The 17,560-nt window shown below is 29.1% G+C and overlaps 2 protein-coding genes across 4 annotated transcripts in view; one reads left to right on the top strand and one right to left on the bottom strand.

The window, feature by feature from the left end:
• LOC107453436 (protein tolkin) overlaps positions 1-17,560 on the top strand; it is a 249,397-nt gene that overhangs the window by 150,164 nt on the left and 81,673 nt on the right. For all 3 annotated transcript variants that reach the window (XM_043049329.3, XM_087161384.1, XM_087161385.1), the window contains exons 7-8: positions 12,885-13,118; positions 16,300-16,524. In XM_043049329.3, the coding sequence (XP_042905263.1) occupies positions 12,885-13,118; positions 16,300-16,524 (459 nt within the window). The remainder of the gene's footprint in view (positions 1-12,884; positions 13,119-16,299; positions 16,525-17,560) is intronic.
• LOC139425917 (uncharacterized) lies at positions 3,210-8,019 on the bottom strand. Its single transcript, XM_071182451.2, has 2 exons — positions 7,902-8,019; positions 3,210-4,172 (listed from the first exon to the last, which is right to left on the bottom strand). Exons 1-2 carry the CDS (start codon positions 7,980-7,982, stop codon positions 3,279-3,281), a joined length of 975 nt encoding a protein of 324 aa, XP_071038552.2. The 5' UTR covers positions 7,983-8,019; the 3' UTR covers positions 3,210-3,278.

Below are 17,560 nucleotides of genomic sequence, written 5' to 3' on the forward strand. Positions count from 1 at the left end.
TTGGGAAATATGGCCAAAATTAGTTTAGTCAGAAGGGTAATCCAAAGTTTGGATCCCTTAATGTTAATTTTACTTGTTGTGTATGTCGCCATGTCTCGAACTTCTTAAACTAATTTAAAAATTTTTGCAAAAAATTATGAAATTTGTTTGTACAACAATAATTTTGTGCAAAAGAGATAAATTTAATCAAATGTTTAATATTTTAGATTGAATAGTTCCTCAGAAATCAAATTTTAACTACACGACTTCATTAAAGTTCGAGTTCTCTGGAACTATTCGACCGATTTTGTTCAAATTTTGTATATTGCATGTAAAATTAGCAGTTTAAAATGATACAAAAAATCTATACTTTACCCTTCAAAATTATTTCACCTATTACTAAAAAAAATAATAAATATTTAGTGAAATTTATCATTTACAAGGAATTATCTTTGGACAAGCAAATTTTATAATTGTGTGCAAAATTTCTTAAATTAGCTTAAAAATTTTTCGAGATATTTTGAAGTGCGCAAAAAGTAAAATTAACATTAAGGGGTTCAAACTTTGCCTCGATCTCCTGACCAAACTATGGGGACCATATTTCCCCGATTGCGGCTATCCCTTATATTTCGGGAGTCAGAAATCATAATCCGTTGAAAAAAATTCATGTTAATTCAAAGAAAATGCGTTTTTGTATCTTATTTTTAACTTAAAATATCGTCTGCAGTAATTGATTAGATTACTTGACGTTACCCCCTCGAACCATTAGATTGAATCATGGAAAGTAAGCATCCAATTATTAGAATAAAAGTTATTCTAGATATTCCGGTATTTTTTCAGCACCGTACATATGTTGTAAAACTTGTAGTGATTGGTATAGTTGAGGTTTAGAATAAGGAGCTGCTTGGTTTGGAGATAATTTTCATTCAGTTTTTCTGAAACCCCGTTTCTTGTTACCATGATATTCGTTGTCTTTGCCAACTTCGAGTTACCGCAACTTTTGTTTACTCTTATGTGATTGGTTCTTGATTTACTTTCATTAGTTAATAGTTAATAAGAAAGTTCATTTATTAATATCAGATGTTCCTCTTTTATTCAAATTTGTTAAAAATGTTCTCGTTACTATGAAAAAAATTTACTAAAAAAATTATGTATAGTATTTAAAATATGTAAATATTTTTAAAGAAGTTTCAGTGGTGTTTTTTCTTAAACAAAAAAAGAGGATTTTATTTATTTATTTACTGCAACATACTAACTCATAAAACTTATAAAATACTAACTCATAAAATCAAACACTTAAGATTCAACTAATCTTGCCAGCTGACAGTGAAAATCAGTCTTTAATTGTTACCTTCGTTATTTTTGGTAACTTTTGAAATGAAATAGTCCTAAACTATGAATTCTTATTTGTAAGTATGGTATTTAATCAAATATATTCAATTTATGTATACAAATTACACAGCCATTCCCACGCGAAAGGCGGCTCTGTTATTGGTGGCTCAACAGTTCGGCAGAACATTATATATCCTGCTACAATTCCAAAAACAACTGAAGGAAAAACTAAAAATAACAAAATCTTGTTGCTTGAAAAACTCAATATTTCTTGCAAAGGAACTTTAATCTTTCGAAAATACTTTTTTACGAGCTCTTTTTTACGAGTAGTCATTTTCTTCAAGAAAGAATAAGTCTGCACGTGTGTTGAATCCGTAAGTTCCTAAAAAGAGATTATTTGATTGCTTTAAAATAGAGAAAAATGTTTTAACTAGTAATTTTCTTACGTTATTAATTTAAATTTCTGCGTCAAAATGCATAGAGAGTATCAATGTTTAATAGAAAAAATAGAAAAATGCTATCAAATTTTATCAAACCACATTTTTCTTTTTTAATTTTATAACCCTCGCTGATCAGCTGACCCAATTTTGAGTTTACAACTACCAATGTTCAACTTCGTAGTCTTGAAATTTTGAACCCAATCCAGCAGACAAGGGAACTCTTGGATCAAGTATTGGAAGAAGTTTGTCATCGTGGAGGACCATTTGTTGGAACTAACCCGCATTTGCGTTGCATAGAGATAGGGAAGCTACGAAAACCTCTCATAGTTAGGGATGGCAAAGAAACTCTAACCCATGATCCGTCTGCCACTGAGGATATTTTGCGTCTACATTGTGGTCGGTGCGAGCCGGTTGCGGAATTCGCTTTGACCAGCTATCACTGGGATTCGAACTCGGGTGACGAGTGCTCTATCCCCTGAGCCTCCACTGCTCGATAAACTACTATTGAGAGCAGTGGATAGAATACATTAAATGCAACTTTATTTGGAGAGTTTCTAAAAGTGGCTTTTTACCTCCTTTCAAACGTTTTATTCAAACAGATTTTTCAATTTTCCATGCTATTCTGCTGAGAAACTCATAAAGTTTAGCTCACTTAAATATAATTTTTTGCCCCTAAAGGAGAATAATTTTCTTTATTTCATTTTTGTCTTAAATTTTTAAATCATATTTCAAATGATTATTCTCGACCATCCTGTTTATATACTTTAGCCTAAATTTGTAGAAAGTTTTACGCTAATAAGGATTTCTAACAATCAATCATTTGAAAATAACATTGAAGTTATAAATCCTTTACCACATGAAATTAAAATTTCAGCGAGGATACATCCCCTCAGTGTACTTAACTCTGCAACCCGCTCTTTTTCCCTTCATGAATTCATTTAAGATTTTTTGTAACACCTAATTGTATATTCAAATCTAAGTTAACTGATGTCGTTAGTTGCCCATATGTGAAATATACAAGCATGTTTTGCAGTCTTTTTCACGTTCTTTCCAAAGTCTGCTGTTTGTGCTGTTTGTCGAATTTGACCTTACTAAACTTCATTTCTAATGTATGCTTAATTTAAATGGTTTAAAATTAAACATGGTATAAGATAATAGAAAAACAAAGTTCCAATATTTTATAATTATTTCTCTAAAATTTTGTATTAGTTTTATTTATTTCTTATTTTAGCCTGACACACGGAGCAAAAACATAAGTTCAAAATAGCACAAAGCTTAAAAATAAAAAATTTCTCTATTTCCTTGCTGGGCGGGAATTCAATGTGACAAACCATTATTATAAAGGAAAAGTGCTTTGAACTAAAATAAAAAATTATGAATATCTAAGAAACAAAATATAATTTTTAGTTCAGCGAATTTCACTAGGGACGCAAATACATTCTATTGATCCTCCCTCTTTCTTACGTCTTTGACTGTGCCGAAAAAAATATATCATGTGAGGGTACAACGTGTAAGTTCCAAATCTCCCTAATCAGTATTTTTTTGTACTATTACCTGTACAATAATCATCCTTCTTAAAGGCATTTCAAAAGTTGCTGTATGCCAACTTCCATCTGAGTCAGTATATTCTTCCTCTGCATCATATGTACATGAACTCACTGTATCTGCTGAAACTTGTTTGTAAGACTCAGAAGAAAGATTTGAACTTGGTTGTTCTACTTCTGGATATGAAAAGGTTCTGGAAGTCTCCGACTTAACGCTATTTTGAGAACTCGAATCAGACATTTCCTTGACATTTATAAGCTTCATATGCATTTCTTCCATATTAAGTGAAGCAAGCATTTGTTTTTGATCTACTTCTGATTGATGAGCCAGTATAGATATTCTACGATTACATTTTTTGCAAGAAACACTGGTTTCTGTGGCCAGGGAACGATTTGGATTAAAATCTAGAGTTTTTTCTTTAGAAGGCTTTTCCTGGTTTAACATAGTCTGTTTATTGTTCCATGGATCCTCCTCGTTCGTAAACTTCACGTGCGTCTCCTCTGTTTTATCCTTGTCAAATGGGCATATTATTGTACTAAAATTATTCTTTTTAATCTCCGACCTAAGTCTGGATTTTGTCTCATTTAAAAATTCTAGACACTCTTTTCTTTTAAATACATTCCGTTCAGTGCTCCAAGGATATCTATAGTGATCACTTTCAGATGTTGTTGGTTCGCTATAAATAGGGTCATATCGATTGTTGTACTCTATTCGAGGTTTGTTAACATTCCCTGTAATGCTATTTTTATATGTTTCTACAACTTCTGGTTGTCTACCATGAGTTCCGTCTAAAGGAAAACGAGACATCAAAACAGTTACTTCTTGGTGTTTACTTATTGCATAGACTGTTCGCACGTGATGCCCCTTAATATTTATCTGAAAAAAAAACCTGTTTAGATATCTGTAAATATCTTAACAAGAAAAAAAAAATATTGAAGAAACAAAGGCAAATATGAGTCACGTTTTAAAAATATTCGAGCGATTTTAGTAAAAAATACAAGGATTTCCATGCAGGTTATAAGATGTTTCTCTGTGTAGTGATGTTCTCGAAAAAAATCCAGAAAATCGTAATGTACCTAACTGGAAATAATACAAACGTATAATTCGATGTAAAATTGTCAGTATATTGCCCAGGCTTTTTCACTTCTTGTTTATCAACTTACAAAAATTACTATATTCAAATTGCATTACTGCATTGTGGTTTCGTTATGTTATGATTCTCTTGAAACAAAACAAAAAAAAGAATACTATTTCTGCCATATTAACCTGCAGAGAAATACGTCAATGCAAATTCCTAATTTAATGAGGAACTAATTAATATTTTTCATTTCATTCTATACATTAAAATGTTTTCTATTGAACATTATTGCTAAATTTCTAATTATACAGAAATGCTCGTAAAAGACTTTGTAATATTGTTTGTTGTATTTTCCAATTTCATTTTATAATTTTTACTTCTATATAAAGAAGCAAAAATTAGTTTTGATTTTCCTTAAGTCTGAAATAACGCTATGCAAAATCTCTCTATTAAACTTCAATTTTAATAGACTCGTGATTTAATTTCGGGCATTATTTTGGTACGATCAGTTTGTACGAAGTTAGTATGGAATTAGTAAGGAGTTCAAAGTACAAATATATTTTGGTTTGATGGCGAACCGAGTATTAGGATAATTTCCCTCAATAAGCTCAAAGTAAAGATTCTTTTTTTTATCAAACATATTTATAATAAATTTCAAATTTTTTAACATAATTCAAAAACTTGTTTTTTTTTAGAAAGAAAAAATACAAACTGCATAATAAACTGCATGCATAAGTCGATAAATGCATTATTAAATCATTATTTTCGTTGCATATAATTTAATTATTTAAAAAAGGTGTACTTATGCAATTTAGTTTTGTGAGAGTGCGCCTTTTCCTATTAAAATTTGCATTTGACCATTAAATTCCAGTAAGATTTGTTTATCGGAAAATGAGGCATTTTCCGATAAATTCCGATTGGGAATAAAAAGGCTGTTTTTTATATAATTTGAAGTAATTTACATATTTTTTTTGTCAAATTTTTTAACGAATGAGATTGAAATTCACTTTCGCAGAATCTAATATTTAAAACGGTATTGTATCGGTGGTATATTCTAAATTATTCCGTTTAAAGCATTATTGTATAATTAGAGAAGTTTCGCAAAGCGTTGCAGTTTCTCCAAACTCTAACGCTATTTAAGATTCGCAACACATGCACGAAAATTTCCCTAATCACAGTATCGCTATAGAGTAGAAAATAAGGTTATGGTAACGGTTAATGTAAGAAAAATGCAATTTAAAATATATTGCCTTTTAAATCTTGTTATTAGAGCACTGAAGCAATAATTTAATTAATAAATCTATCTTAATGCTAAATAACAGAAATAAAGGATGTCACTAAATTTGCACGATGTTTGAATCTTGCCTTAATTATAAAATAAATTGTTCATTGGTCAAGTTCATTACAAACCACGCCTTAAACGTGAAAATTTCATTTAAAATTAAAAAAAGGGCATATTTATGGAAATATTAAGTGTAGATGACGACAAAATTAACTCAGCTACTCACTCGATATGCTATTCCGGAGTGATGAAAAGTTAACATATTTTTTAATTAAAAACATATTTTTATTAAAACATTGCGTTTTCTATTTTAAAGTGCTTGTGAAAAATTTTGTGACACCATTCCCAAGCAAAAGTCTTCCCAGATTTACATCTTTATTTTATTTTTCATTCTAACTTTTCCAAAATGTAGGAATATAACCTTTTTTTTGTGTGTGGTTTTCCTTTGAAATGCAAAGAAAAAAAGAACTTAAAAAATACGATAAATAGCACATTTATTTCCTTTCAAACGCTTTTGTTATATCCTTTAAAATAAATTTTAAACGACTATAAAAACACATTAAGAATGTTAGCGCAGTTTTATTTTCTTCACAAAGCTATTCCGAAATCTAAACCGATTAACCCTGAATGGGAAAAAAATATTGGTAAAGAATGTCTAAAATATAATAACCACCGTAATTGTTCGTTTTCAATCGATCCAAGACATTGTAGATAAACCGCCATTTATTTGGAAGTATCATTTGAGACGAAGCAGGCACTTTTTTTGGGTGATGAAATTACTACTATCTATTTTATCGCATCCATTCTGCGGGGTGGATACATCCAGTGCTTTCCTTAATGGTTCTCTATTTGTTGTCCGGTGAAAATTATGACCCGAAATCGCTTTATGGCAGTGTCAATTATTGAATCAATCCAGCGTGTTTTATGTTATGGAAGCTAATCTTAAAAAAGAAAGAAACAGTTGAATTTTCATCGAAAAAGAAAATGACGAAATGATTTAGGCAAAATCCTTTTCCAAGCTTTCGAGTATTCTAGAAATTCTTCATTCATTTATTGTATATACTATATCAAAACAGCAATGGCTAATCCTTTACAATTCTGGGGGAAAACAGAACTATTTTAATTAATGCATTGCGTTAATCAAGCAATCTATCCCAGTTCATAAACAGAGGCTTATTAATCTCTCACGAATAAGCTGTTCTAAATATTCGCAACCGATATCAACATTTTCGTATGAATGAAGAGTTTTGTAAAAGTATGTTTTCAGTAATATTTTTGAAGATATTGAGATTTTTGGGAAAAGACCTAATTTGTTTCTTATTTAACAATACAACATTCTCTTATTTCTTCAAAAAAGTCGATGTCGATAATCTCAGAGGCTAAAGATTCTAAGAATTTCAGCGTTTTTACTTTTAAGTGTGGAAGAAAGTTCCAATTGCATTTGCTAACAAACATTTGATGACTCACCTTATAAATTGTCTCTAATAGAAGCAAATCAATACGTCAAGTAAAAAATGCTAAAAGGCTTAGATTCTAAATGGGTGTTTAAGATTTATAGGTTTCGCCAGCTTCGAGCAAGAAATGAAAGCAAATCATAATCCTTATTTTAAATTATTTAAGCATAAACTTAAAAAGCTAATCTACTCAAATTTGCTAAAATGTCATTTAGAGCCTTAATTAACTTAGCTCTTCAATTAACCATTCATTATATTTTAATTTACAAATTATTCATTCAAAAAATTAAGATTAGTCGTTCTAAGACATTCCCTATCGGACTATCATCAACTGTAGAAATACTTAAATCTTATACTGTTAAATTTTTTTTAATGTGTTTAACCTTAATATAGTAAATTCACCGCATTAAATTTAATTTATATGGTGTATAGTTGAACCATATTATCACACAAATGTATCTTTTTATACTTAATTACTCATTATAATAATTCGCAAATAATGAAAACACAGTTTAATTTTGTATTTTATTAAAGTTATTTTTGACTAGTTTAAAAAATAGTTACACAGTACTCAAATTAGTATAATTAATGCTTATGAAGTCATTTTTGACTTTAATGAAGTGCTGTATATTTACAAAGATATTTTCTTGCATATAACAGAATATATACTTATGTTATAGGATGTATACTTTCATATAATAGGGTTATTACATTGTATGCTATGTGAATACATCCATAGAAACTTACTGTTGATATACATTTATATCGATCATTGAATTAAAATAACTTACTTCACTGTAGGGTTCAATTTTTCCTGTGGTAGGTTTGAACATCATTCCGGATTCACCTGCAAAATTTAATTTGAAGTACATAACATACGAATTCTTATTCTGTATTTCAAATGTCGAAAAACATTTCTCGTCGTTTTCAGACAGATTAAAAGTGCATGGATTAACTGTAACGGTCATCACTCTATCTTTGCCATAATCTTGACTTTCCCGATATTTGCAACTACAAAACTCTTCGTATTTTTTCATAGTCAAAACAAACAAGTTTTATGAAGATATTGCGCCAATCAGTATCATAAGGATTGTGTCAAAATCTGTTTTATGGAGATATTAAGGCCAGTCAGTTTTATGAAGATATTTCTCCATTTAGTTTTATGAAGATATCGTTCCATTTAGTTTTATGAAGGTAGTGCGTCAATCAGTTTTATGAAATTAGTTCAACCGGCATCTTTATGAAGATAGTGCGCCAATCAGTTTTATGAAGATAGTTCGAGAATCAGTTTCATGAAGATATTGTGTCAATTAGTTTTAGTCACCATTTCGCAGTAAAAAATTGTTTTTGAAAATCATAACTCAATGGACCTTAAACGTTACTAAATCAATATTATATGAAGTAACAAAAGTAATGTGTTTACTTTTTTCTAACAATATATTTATTATACATTGTTTAATTACATTATGATATGCAACAATATTTTAGTTACTTCTATAAATAAATTCTCTAACGTAGAAATAAGTTAATATACATTGTTGTAATGTATTTCATTCATACTATTCCAATGCGGCGTTTTAAACTACAATTGAATTTCCGTTTTGAAGGACGGCAACCTTAGAAATTACATTTCTTTTATTCTTTTGAATTTTTTTTTAAGTTACCATATACACCACGTAAGAATATTTTCTTACCTGGGTTATTTTCCATCAATGATTTATTATTTAGTGCAATATTACTATATTCAAATACATTGTCGCCTCACCTGTAACCTTGAGTCCCCACTATTGTTCAAATAGGCTGCTCGCACAAAAAGCTCCATATGTAAAAAAGGAAAAAGATCACTTATTGTTCATTTAACTAAGTAAAATTAATAAACTTGTATAGATTTTTATTTTTGTTTATTCATCAAGAAGCATTTTAATTAAGTAATATTACGTATCTTAGAAAGATTCAAATTACCTGGGCCGCCAGTCTAAGTTATTTCAGGTTCTGATAGTGCCCTATATAATATGCAGATTTTTCTTCAATTTAAATAAATATGTTTCATGGTGTGCAAGTGAACACGCATTTTCATTTCTATTGAAAGACATTAAAATGTAAACATTCTTAAGTTCTAGAAAAATGCTAATTTCGCATTTTTTTTTCATATTGTATTACCATCCTGAATTTTTAACTCAAATCACAAAATTAGAAACTACCTCATCCATGAGAAAAACCTTTCAAATTTAACTTTCAGATCTCGTTTTAAACGTTATTGGATTTTAATTACTATACATTAATACTTCATGTAAAAGTCTTTGGCATTGTTGTGTTTAAAGATTCCTAAAGTTATCTATAGTGTGTGTTAACATTTTTCCTCGTATGATTCTTGATTGGTTTATTTTAAAATATTATAACTCTACTCTATTGTTTCAAATGTTTAATTTTAGCTTGCTGATATGAAATTATAAGATTAACTTACAATGCTTTTCTCATTGTTATCTTCCTCCAAAAAATTATTTTCCAGCTAGAACTTTATCAGGATATTCGATTCTATCATTCTAAACCATTTAAAAACCACCAAATGTACGCTATTCAATATTTTGCTCAGTAAAAATTATTACAATATCATCTAATATGATCTTTTAAAGTACATGGTGATGTTAAAATACGGAGAAGAATCATTTTATTTTTCTATTTCAATTAATTTCAATAGCATCCTAACTACAAACTTTCATCGGTATCACCGTTCCCAGTAAAGACCACTTATTAAAATCCCTGTTACTGTCAGTGTCATATACTTATTTTTTTGTAAATTTGTAGCATAATTTATAAGTATCACTTTCTAATAGAGATATAAGCTACGGCGCTTCTCTTACTTGTCCACCGAAAATCCAACAATGATCAATCTGTTACAGATGCAGTTAGTATGCACCTATTTGGAAAGGAATACGAGTCACCCAATAAAAATAGTGTAAACTGAAATCGTTTGAATGATAATCGAACGTTGATCTAGTTCATCCTCTGACTAGGACATCTTTATTGTTCCCTTTAAAATTAAAATAAAAATGTTTTGAAAAGCATTCTTTTCCATGCAGTAATTTTAAAAAGTAGCTTTTTAACCTTAATTGCATGTAGTTCAAAAAATGAAAAATCAATTCTTTACTTTTTTTAAAGTTGTAAAAATACAGCTGCAAGCTTAAACGCAAACGATATATTTTTAATGGTTTTATTTTAATTTCATAATGCGGAAATATAGAAATATCTTTTTCTTGCTATCCACTCTAGACTCGTGTTTAAATTAAAACTTTGCCAAACATTTCTCTTTCATCATTCCAAACCATTTAAAACCACCAAATACGAACTATTACAACATTTTGCTCATTAAAAATTTTTATCGTCTGATATGATCTTTTAAAGTACACGGCAATCTTAATTACGGAAAAGAATCCTCGTATCTTTCCCGTTTCCATTAATTTTAATAGCACTCTAATTACAAACTTCCGCCGATATCACCGCTCCCAGTAAAAATCACTCTTTAGAATCACCGTGACTGTCAATTAATGTCAAATTTAGCTTTGAAGATCGGAATATTTTTAAGAAATTAAGCCCCTTCTTCTTTGATAACATCTGAAAGAAAGAACAAAATTAAAATGGAAAGAATTATTGAATTCCGTTTTATAATTTAAAGGGAAATTCCTCGCAGTTTAATGACTTAATAGCATTAATTCAATCAAAATATCTTTAGAGTTGTCTTTTAAATTTTTTTCTATCAAGAAATTTAATTAACTTATAACTTTAAGAGAAATTCTTCTTACTCAATTGGTTAAAATAGCTATATCAGTTTCTTGATTTAATAAGGATTTTCGAAATAACTGAAGTATTTTTTAATCGTGAGCCACAGACTGACTGGCAATCACATCCCTTAATGTTAGCTTTTGACTCTGTCAAAAATTATGTAAAAAAAATACATGGATTCATAAATTGTATATTAATATAAGAGGAAAAAAGAGATAAGTTATAAATTTCTTACGTATCGTAATCGAGGTTAATCACTTAATCATTATAAAAAGTGAAAAACTATTAAAAAATTTTAAAAAGGGCTCGTAATACAAGTTGACTTCGAAAGTGGGTTATAAAATATTGTAATACGAACTTAAACATTATATTATGGAATACATTTAAACGATCATTTTTTCTGAAACGAATCCACTGACAAAGTTTCGAAGTCATCCTAATGTTGCAGAATCTGCCTTATAATTTTTGAAGCTATCTGCGAATGCAAAAAAGATTCATTGTAAAAAGGTATATATTTTCAGGACATTTTTGTCATAGTAGTTGTAACAACAGCTTGAGTCAGAACGTTGGTTGTCCAAACAAAATCTTGCGGCTTTCCGAGGGAAAAAAACCTTTATGCCTATAATATTCTCCAAACTTTGTATCTATTTTGGTCTTAATTGGTGACCAAAATAATTTGGATCATTCCGTTGTTAGTAAAACTAATTGAGAAAATACTGGTCACTAAATTTTTTACCCTGATGAAGGATTAAAAGTGTGTGATGGCTATTTCATTTTCAACGACCGCCCTAACTTTTGAGCCTTTTTGAACATTTTTGAGTCTAAATCTAAACGAGTCCACTATATTTCAAGTTTAAAAAAATATTTCATTTATTAACAATTAAATTTCGGAAAAACATTTTTCATTAACAAGATAGTTAGTTAGACAGATTTTTAAAAATTGAAAAAGTTGAATAGTATAATTGATATAATTAAAGAGCGTAGTTAAAAAATTATTCCAACTACCTGAAAATATTACCTAAACTTTAAATTCTGAACCTTACAACGTAAAGTTCCAAGTGTCATTTTAGTAGTATAAGTAAATTAGCCTTCGAATGCTCTTCTTCGTCATTTCACTGAATTCAATGTTTTTTTAAATATAATTATGAAGATATAGCACAAACATTTTTGAAGGTATATAAATTTGTCCAAATCTCTTTTTCGAAGGTTTTAAATTATTTTTGAAAATAGGTCCCCAAAATTTTTTTATGGGAGAAGGCATTAAAAGTAATTCTGATAATTACAGTTGGCAAAATAAAAACCAAATATTTTCGGCATAATTAATTGATTTTCAATAACAATGTTACATATAACATAGTACGAGGCACCCATTTAATATCCCTCGTAATTATTGCTTACGTTTACCAACAATATGTTTACCATTTGTATTCTATTTCTATTTATTAAACATACTTTTTAACGTATTCAAATTTAATTTCATATGAAAAAATTTTAATATGTCTGTGTCCTAATTTAAAAAAAAGAGAGATTGAAATCATTCTTTACCTTTATTTCCTGTACAAGAACTTTTAAATGGTCAAATCTATATTCTTTAATGGTCATTTAAACTGTTCGCATCTTATCCTTTATGGCGTTTTAAAATTTTCCGAAAGGCTTTCGAAACATCAAGAACCTTTTTTTTTACCAAATATACTTGGAACTTTTAGAAACAAAGCGCCCAAAGGCTACCATTCGTTGCTTTCATCCACGGAGATCTGACTCTAAAAATAAAAGCTAAGAGCAAAATAAAAATATTTAATTTTTAAAAAACATCACTTTACTCCTTCATCCTGGCTCTTCGATGAAGTTATAGATTTGTATGTAACGTTCAATAGTTTTTTTAATTGCATTTTATATAATATATATTTTTATTGGAAATTCCTTATACAAAAAACTCAAAATAATTTTTTTGTTTTATACGCCGATCGTTCATTACATGCTTTCATCTTTGCAAGGTCAGGAGTACAATTTCAACAAACTGACAGAGGAGGAAGTTACGTCATTAGGTCTAGCCTATGACTACGCTAGCATTATGCACTATGCAAGGAACACATTCTCCAAGAGCACTTACCTTGATACCATCTTACCTCAAGAGGATCCAACTCAGAGGAAACGACCGGAAATTGGACAAAGAGTTCGGCTAAGCGAAGGGGACATAGCACAGACCAATCTTCTATATAAATGCCCAAGTAAGTGCGTAAGTACACTCTTTTGCCCATACATCGGGTCTGGTGATGGTATTATTGTTTCTATATACATTAGTTAAGTACACTCTTTTCCCCATACTTCGGATCTGGTGATGTTATTATTGTTTCTATATACATTAATTAAGTGCACTCTCTTACCCATACATCGGATCTGGCGATGGCATTATTGTTTCTATATACATTAGTTAAGTACACTCTTTTCCCCATGCATCTAGTCCGGTGATGGTATTATTGTTTCGATATACATTAGTTAAGTACACTCTTTTGCCCATGCATCGGGTCTGGTGATGGTATTATTGTTTCTATATACATTAGTTAACTACACTCTTTTCCCCATACATCGGATCTGGTGATGGTATTATTGTTTCTATATACATTAATTAAGTACACTCTCTTACCCATACATCGGATCTGGTGATGGCATTATTCTTTCTATATACATTAGTTAAGTACACTCTTTTCCCCATGCATCTAGTCTGGTGATGGTATTATTGTTTCGATATACATTAGTTAAGTACACTCTTTTCCTCATACATCTAGTCTGGTGATGGTATTATTGTTTCTATATACATTAGTACAATAGCAACTAATCTTCGGTTTCAATATTTAGTTTAATCTTAAGCACTTTCCAAGTTATCTTGATCGTATAAAGTCGATCTACCTGAACCTAGACCCAAGACTGACCAATCATTTAAAAAAAAACAAAGAAAAATCGAAGGAAATTATGCTTTGGAAACCAAAAGTTTATTTTGATCAAATTTTAAAAATAATTAAAAATTTCGTCAACAGATCACGCTGCTGTTTGGAAGAGACTGTAAAACAGAATTTTATGATGCATATCAGGCTATCCCAACTGAAATGTTTGCTAGGCGTCGGTCACTTTCATTTTCTGGCTGTACATTGCATGGAATGGTGGTTATTTTTAAAACATTATTTTAGAGTTTTAGTTAGGGCCATCTGTTAGAATACTTTGTAACCATTTTTGAAAATTGATGATACTTAAATCTGCTTTTCTAAGCTTAGGCATACGTTTCTATTTCCTTCAGGTTTTCTAATTAGATTTTCAAATCATTGGTCATTTTTAGGACATCCAGTGGACAAAACATATATTTTCGTCTTTATACTAAGATACAAGTATAAATCGAGTATTGTAACAATAATTTAGTCTATTAAAACTAAAGAGATTTATTGTGGTCAAAATATTTGGTATTTTCGCGCTGATGGTAAAAGCAAATTTGAGCAAATTGTTAAAAAATTAGTGAATTTTGAAGCGTAGGCAATTGTTTTTCATTGAAAATTTTAACTAATTTTTCCTTCTTGGCTTAAAATAATGGAGTTTTTTTTAATTAATCTGAATCTGCAAAGCTGATTACATTAATAAATCATTGGAATTGAAAATTTCCAAACATTTCTCAAAAGAACCAATAGATTTAACAATAATTTCATAGGCATTTATATCAGTTATAGTGCTAAAATTGTATGGAATGATAGATTTTAAACTATGAATATCAGAGAATTTTTCAAAAAAAATTTCTGAATAAGAAGAGGTATTTCTTTAGAATATCTAGAGGTTATTCAATAGGTATATTCCAAAAAGGATTTTCTCGACATGACTTAGATACTAAGTTCGCTTTAAGCTCTAAAAGCTTCTCTAACCATTCAGTTTTTTTTACACAATATTTCTGTTTAAAATGTATCAAAGCTTCTTTTGAAATTTGTACAGATAAAAATCGTAACCGCATTTAAGATTTTATCTTCAAGACGAATTATTGAGAATTTTTTTCCCCTAAATAATAAAAATATAATTTGATTAAAATTACTTTACTTACTATTGTAAAATTTAACCACGCTTGAGGCATATATTATTTTCAAATTAAAAATACAATGATCTTCAATGCTTGTAACGAATTAACTTTCTAATGGTTTTTTTTATAAAGATGTTTTTCTCTAAGCTATGTTTTTTTGAGTGATATTTCTGATTGATTTTTTTACATGGTTTTATGGGATTCAGTACTGTGTGAAAAATATGTGAAGTTTACCAATATTGAAAAGTTTCTTTTCTTCAGAAATTCTGAGCATAATTTATGCTTTCTGCTATTATTATGGCAGTGGTTCCCAATTGGTGTTCCGCGGTACCCCTGAGTTCCATAGAAAAAGTACTAGATTTCCGAGATTTTAGGCAAAATTGTCAGCCATGAAACCCCGTAAAAAATTTCATATCCAATTAATTTTCCGTTAGTTATATTATATTGATTTGATAACTATTCTCAAGATTTATTTTATCCTTTTTCATTTTTATTCAAACGAAAATCGCATTCCAGCTTATTTATTTTCAGTTTATACATACTACGAAATCAAATTATGAACTAGATTAGATGACTTTTTAGTTCTGAAAATATTCAACTGCCAGTAATGAAACCCAATTTTAAAATTAGTAATGTTAAAACTACACGATGAAAAAATTCATTATTTATTCATTCATTAAATCTTTTCAAAATACTTAAAAAATTTTAATTTATTAAATATTTTCAAAATAAATAATGGTCTTTAGTTGATTAATATTTTTCCCAATTTCAATTGAAATTTTTCGGAGTTTCGCTAAAAGAAGTTCGTTCGATTAGGATTTCGTACCCAAACGAAAATGGGAAATCACTGTATTATGGCTCAATAATCCACTTAGTAACACACCTTTGTTTCTTTAAATCAATTGATTTTCTTTCAAATTTGATTTTTTTTAATTCCACTAATCAGTTTTATATTTCATTATCAATAGCCAGTTCAAAAAATTTACTTACAGACGTATAAGATTTTTTTTTTAAAAAAAAAAGACTATAAGAAATTTTTGGTGATCCTACATTTAACGTTCTTTTAACACTTTTTATATCTGGTTTTATATATTGGTTTAAATATATAATTATGAGTGGAAAAACTGAATAAATTCCTTTATTTTACAAAACTGAACAAAAATCGCCAAGATAGGAGTGATATCATAAGTTCTCAAAGTATTACATTCTATTTAATTTGATTCGGTATTTTTCAGCAAAACACCTATTATTATTATTATTATTAAATCCCTGTGTATTTTATAAAAAATTTATTTGGTAATAACAAACATAAAGAAAATTGATTAATTAAGCTGAAAAATGGTTATATGCTTTTCCAGGCTGTGGCAAATCATTGCAGAACCCTAGCGGCATACTATCATCTCCAGAGTACCCTAATTCGAATCCCCCCTCGGACGGAGAACGCTGTGAATGGAGAATCACAGCTACACAAGGCGAGAGAATTATTTTGAATGTTACCGAAATAGACCTACGCTTATCAGATAACTGTGAAACTGATTATCTTGAAGTTAGAGATGGATATTGGTACAAATCACCATTACTGGGTAAGTCTGTTATCATACTAGTCGCCTCTTAACTCTGCAAGCATTTCAAAAGTTGAAATGAAATAAATTTATGAGAATAAATTATAACATTGCACCAGTAGCATTTAACTCACCTCCAGTAAACCAACCAATAAAACGCGTGGCTCTTTCAATAGTTTAACATAATTGCCGTGCTTAAGTTTTATGATTAAGTAAATAATATCTTACGCATTAATAATACCCCATATATTAATGACAAAAACAAGCACCACAGTTGTGTTTATAAATACGACGAAAGTTTTATCTGCATATTTCACATGTTAAGTTATTGTTTTAACATTAGTTATTATTTTAGTTATTTATTTATACAACCAATGTCCATTTTCGTAAACACGCATTTCGAGCTATTTCAATTTTCGTAAACACGCATTTCGAGCTTTTTCAATTTTCGTAAACACGCATTTCGAGCTATATCCATTTTCGTAAACATGCATTTCGAACTTTGTCCCTTCGTAAGCACACATTTCGAGATTTTATAGATTTAAAATTTAAAATTTATTTTTTGTGATTATTAATTTATTGTTAATTATTATAAATAGAGATTAAAAAGAGTTTTGCATGTCAATGACTCTAAGTTTTTTTTCCCCTTCACGAAAAGAATTATTACTATTATGTATTTAAGAGTTTAATTTAAGTGAATCTGAATTTATAACAGTTAATAAGCTTTATGCTTGAAATGACATTGAATTTATTATTTACACATCGAATTTATTACATTGTTAAAATGAACTTATGCATGCTAAAACTTCCGTTCAAAGTATTTTTCCACACTGCATTTTTTTAATTTTTTTTCTCGTTATGCAATAAAATTAAATGGTATTAACTTTCTTCCTTCATGCCTAATGCGATTATCAGATTTTTATACTACGTCTGCAAATGATAATTGGATGATTTAAGCTATTATTACAATAAAAAAATTCATTTGCTTCAATTCTAAGCCTAGCTTTGAGCTTAACTAATGCTACATAATATTTGTTCTGCCAATAGCTATAGTTCT

Source organism: Parasteatoda tepidariorum, chromosome 4, assembly GCF_982258835.1.
Source record: "Parasteatoda tepidariorum strain Cologne lab strain chromosome 4, Ptep-v5.0, whole genome shotgun sequence".
Lineage (NCBI taxonomy): Eukaryota > Metazoa > Arthropoda > Arachnida > Araneae > Theridiidae > Parasteatoda > Parasteatoda tepidariorum.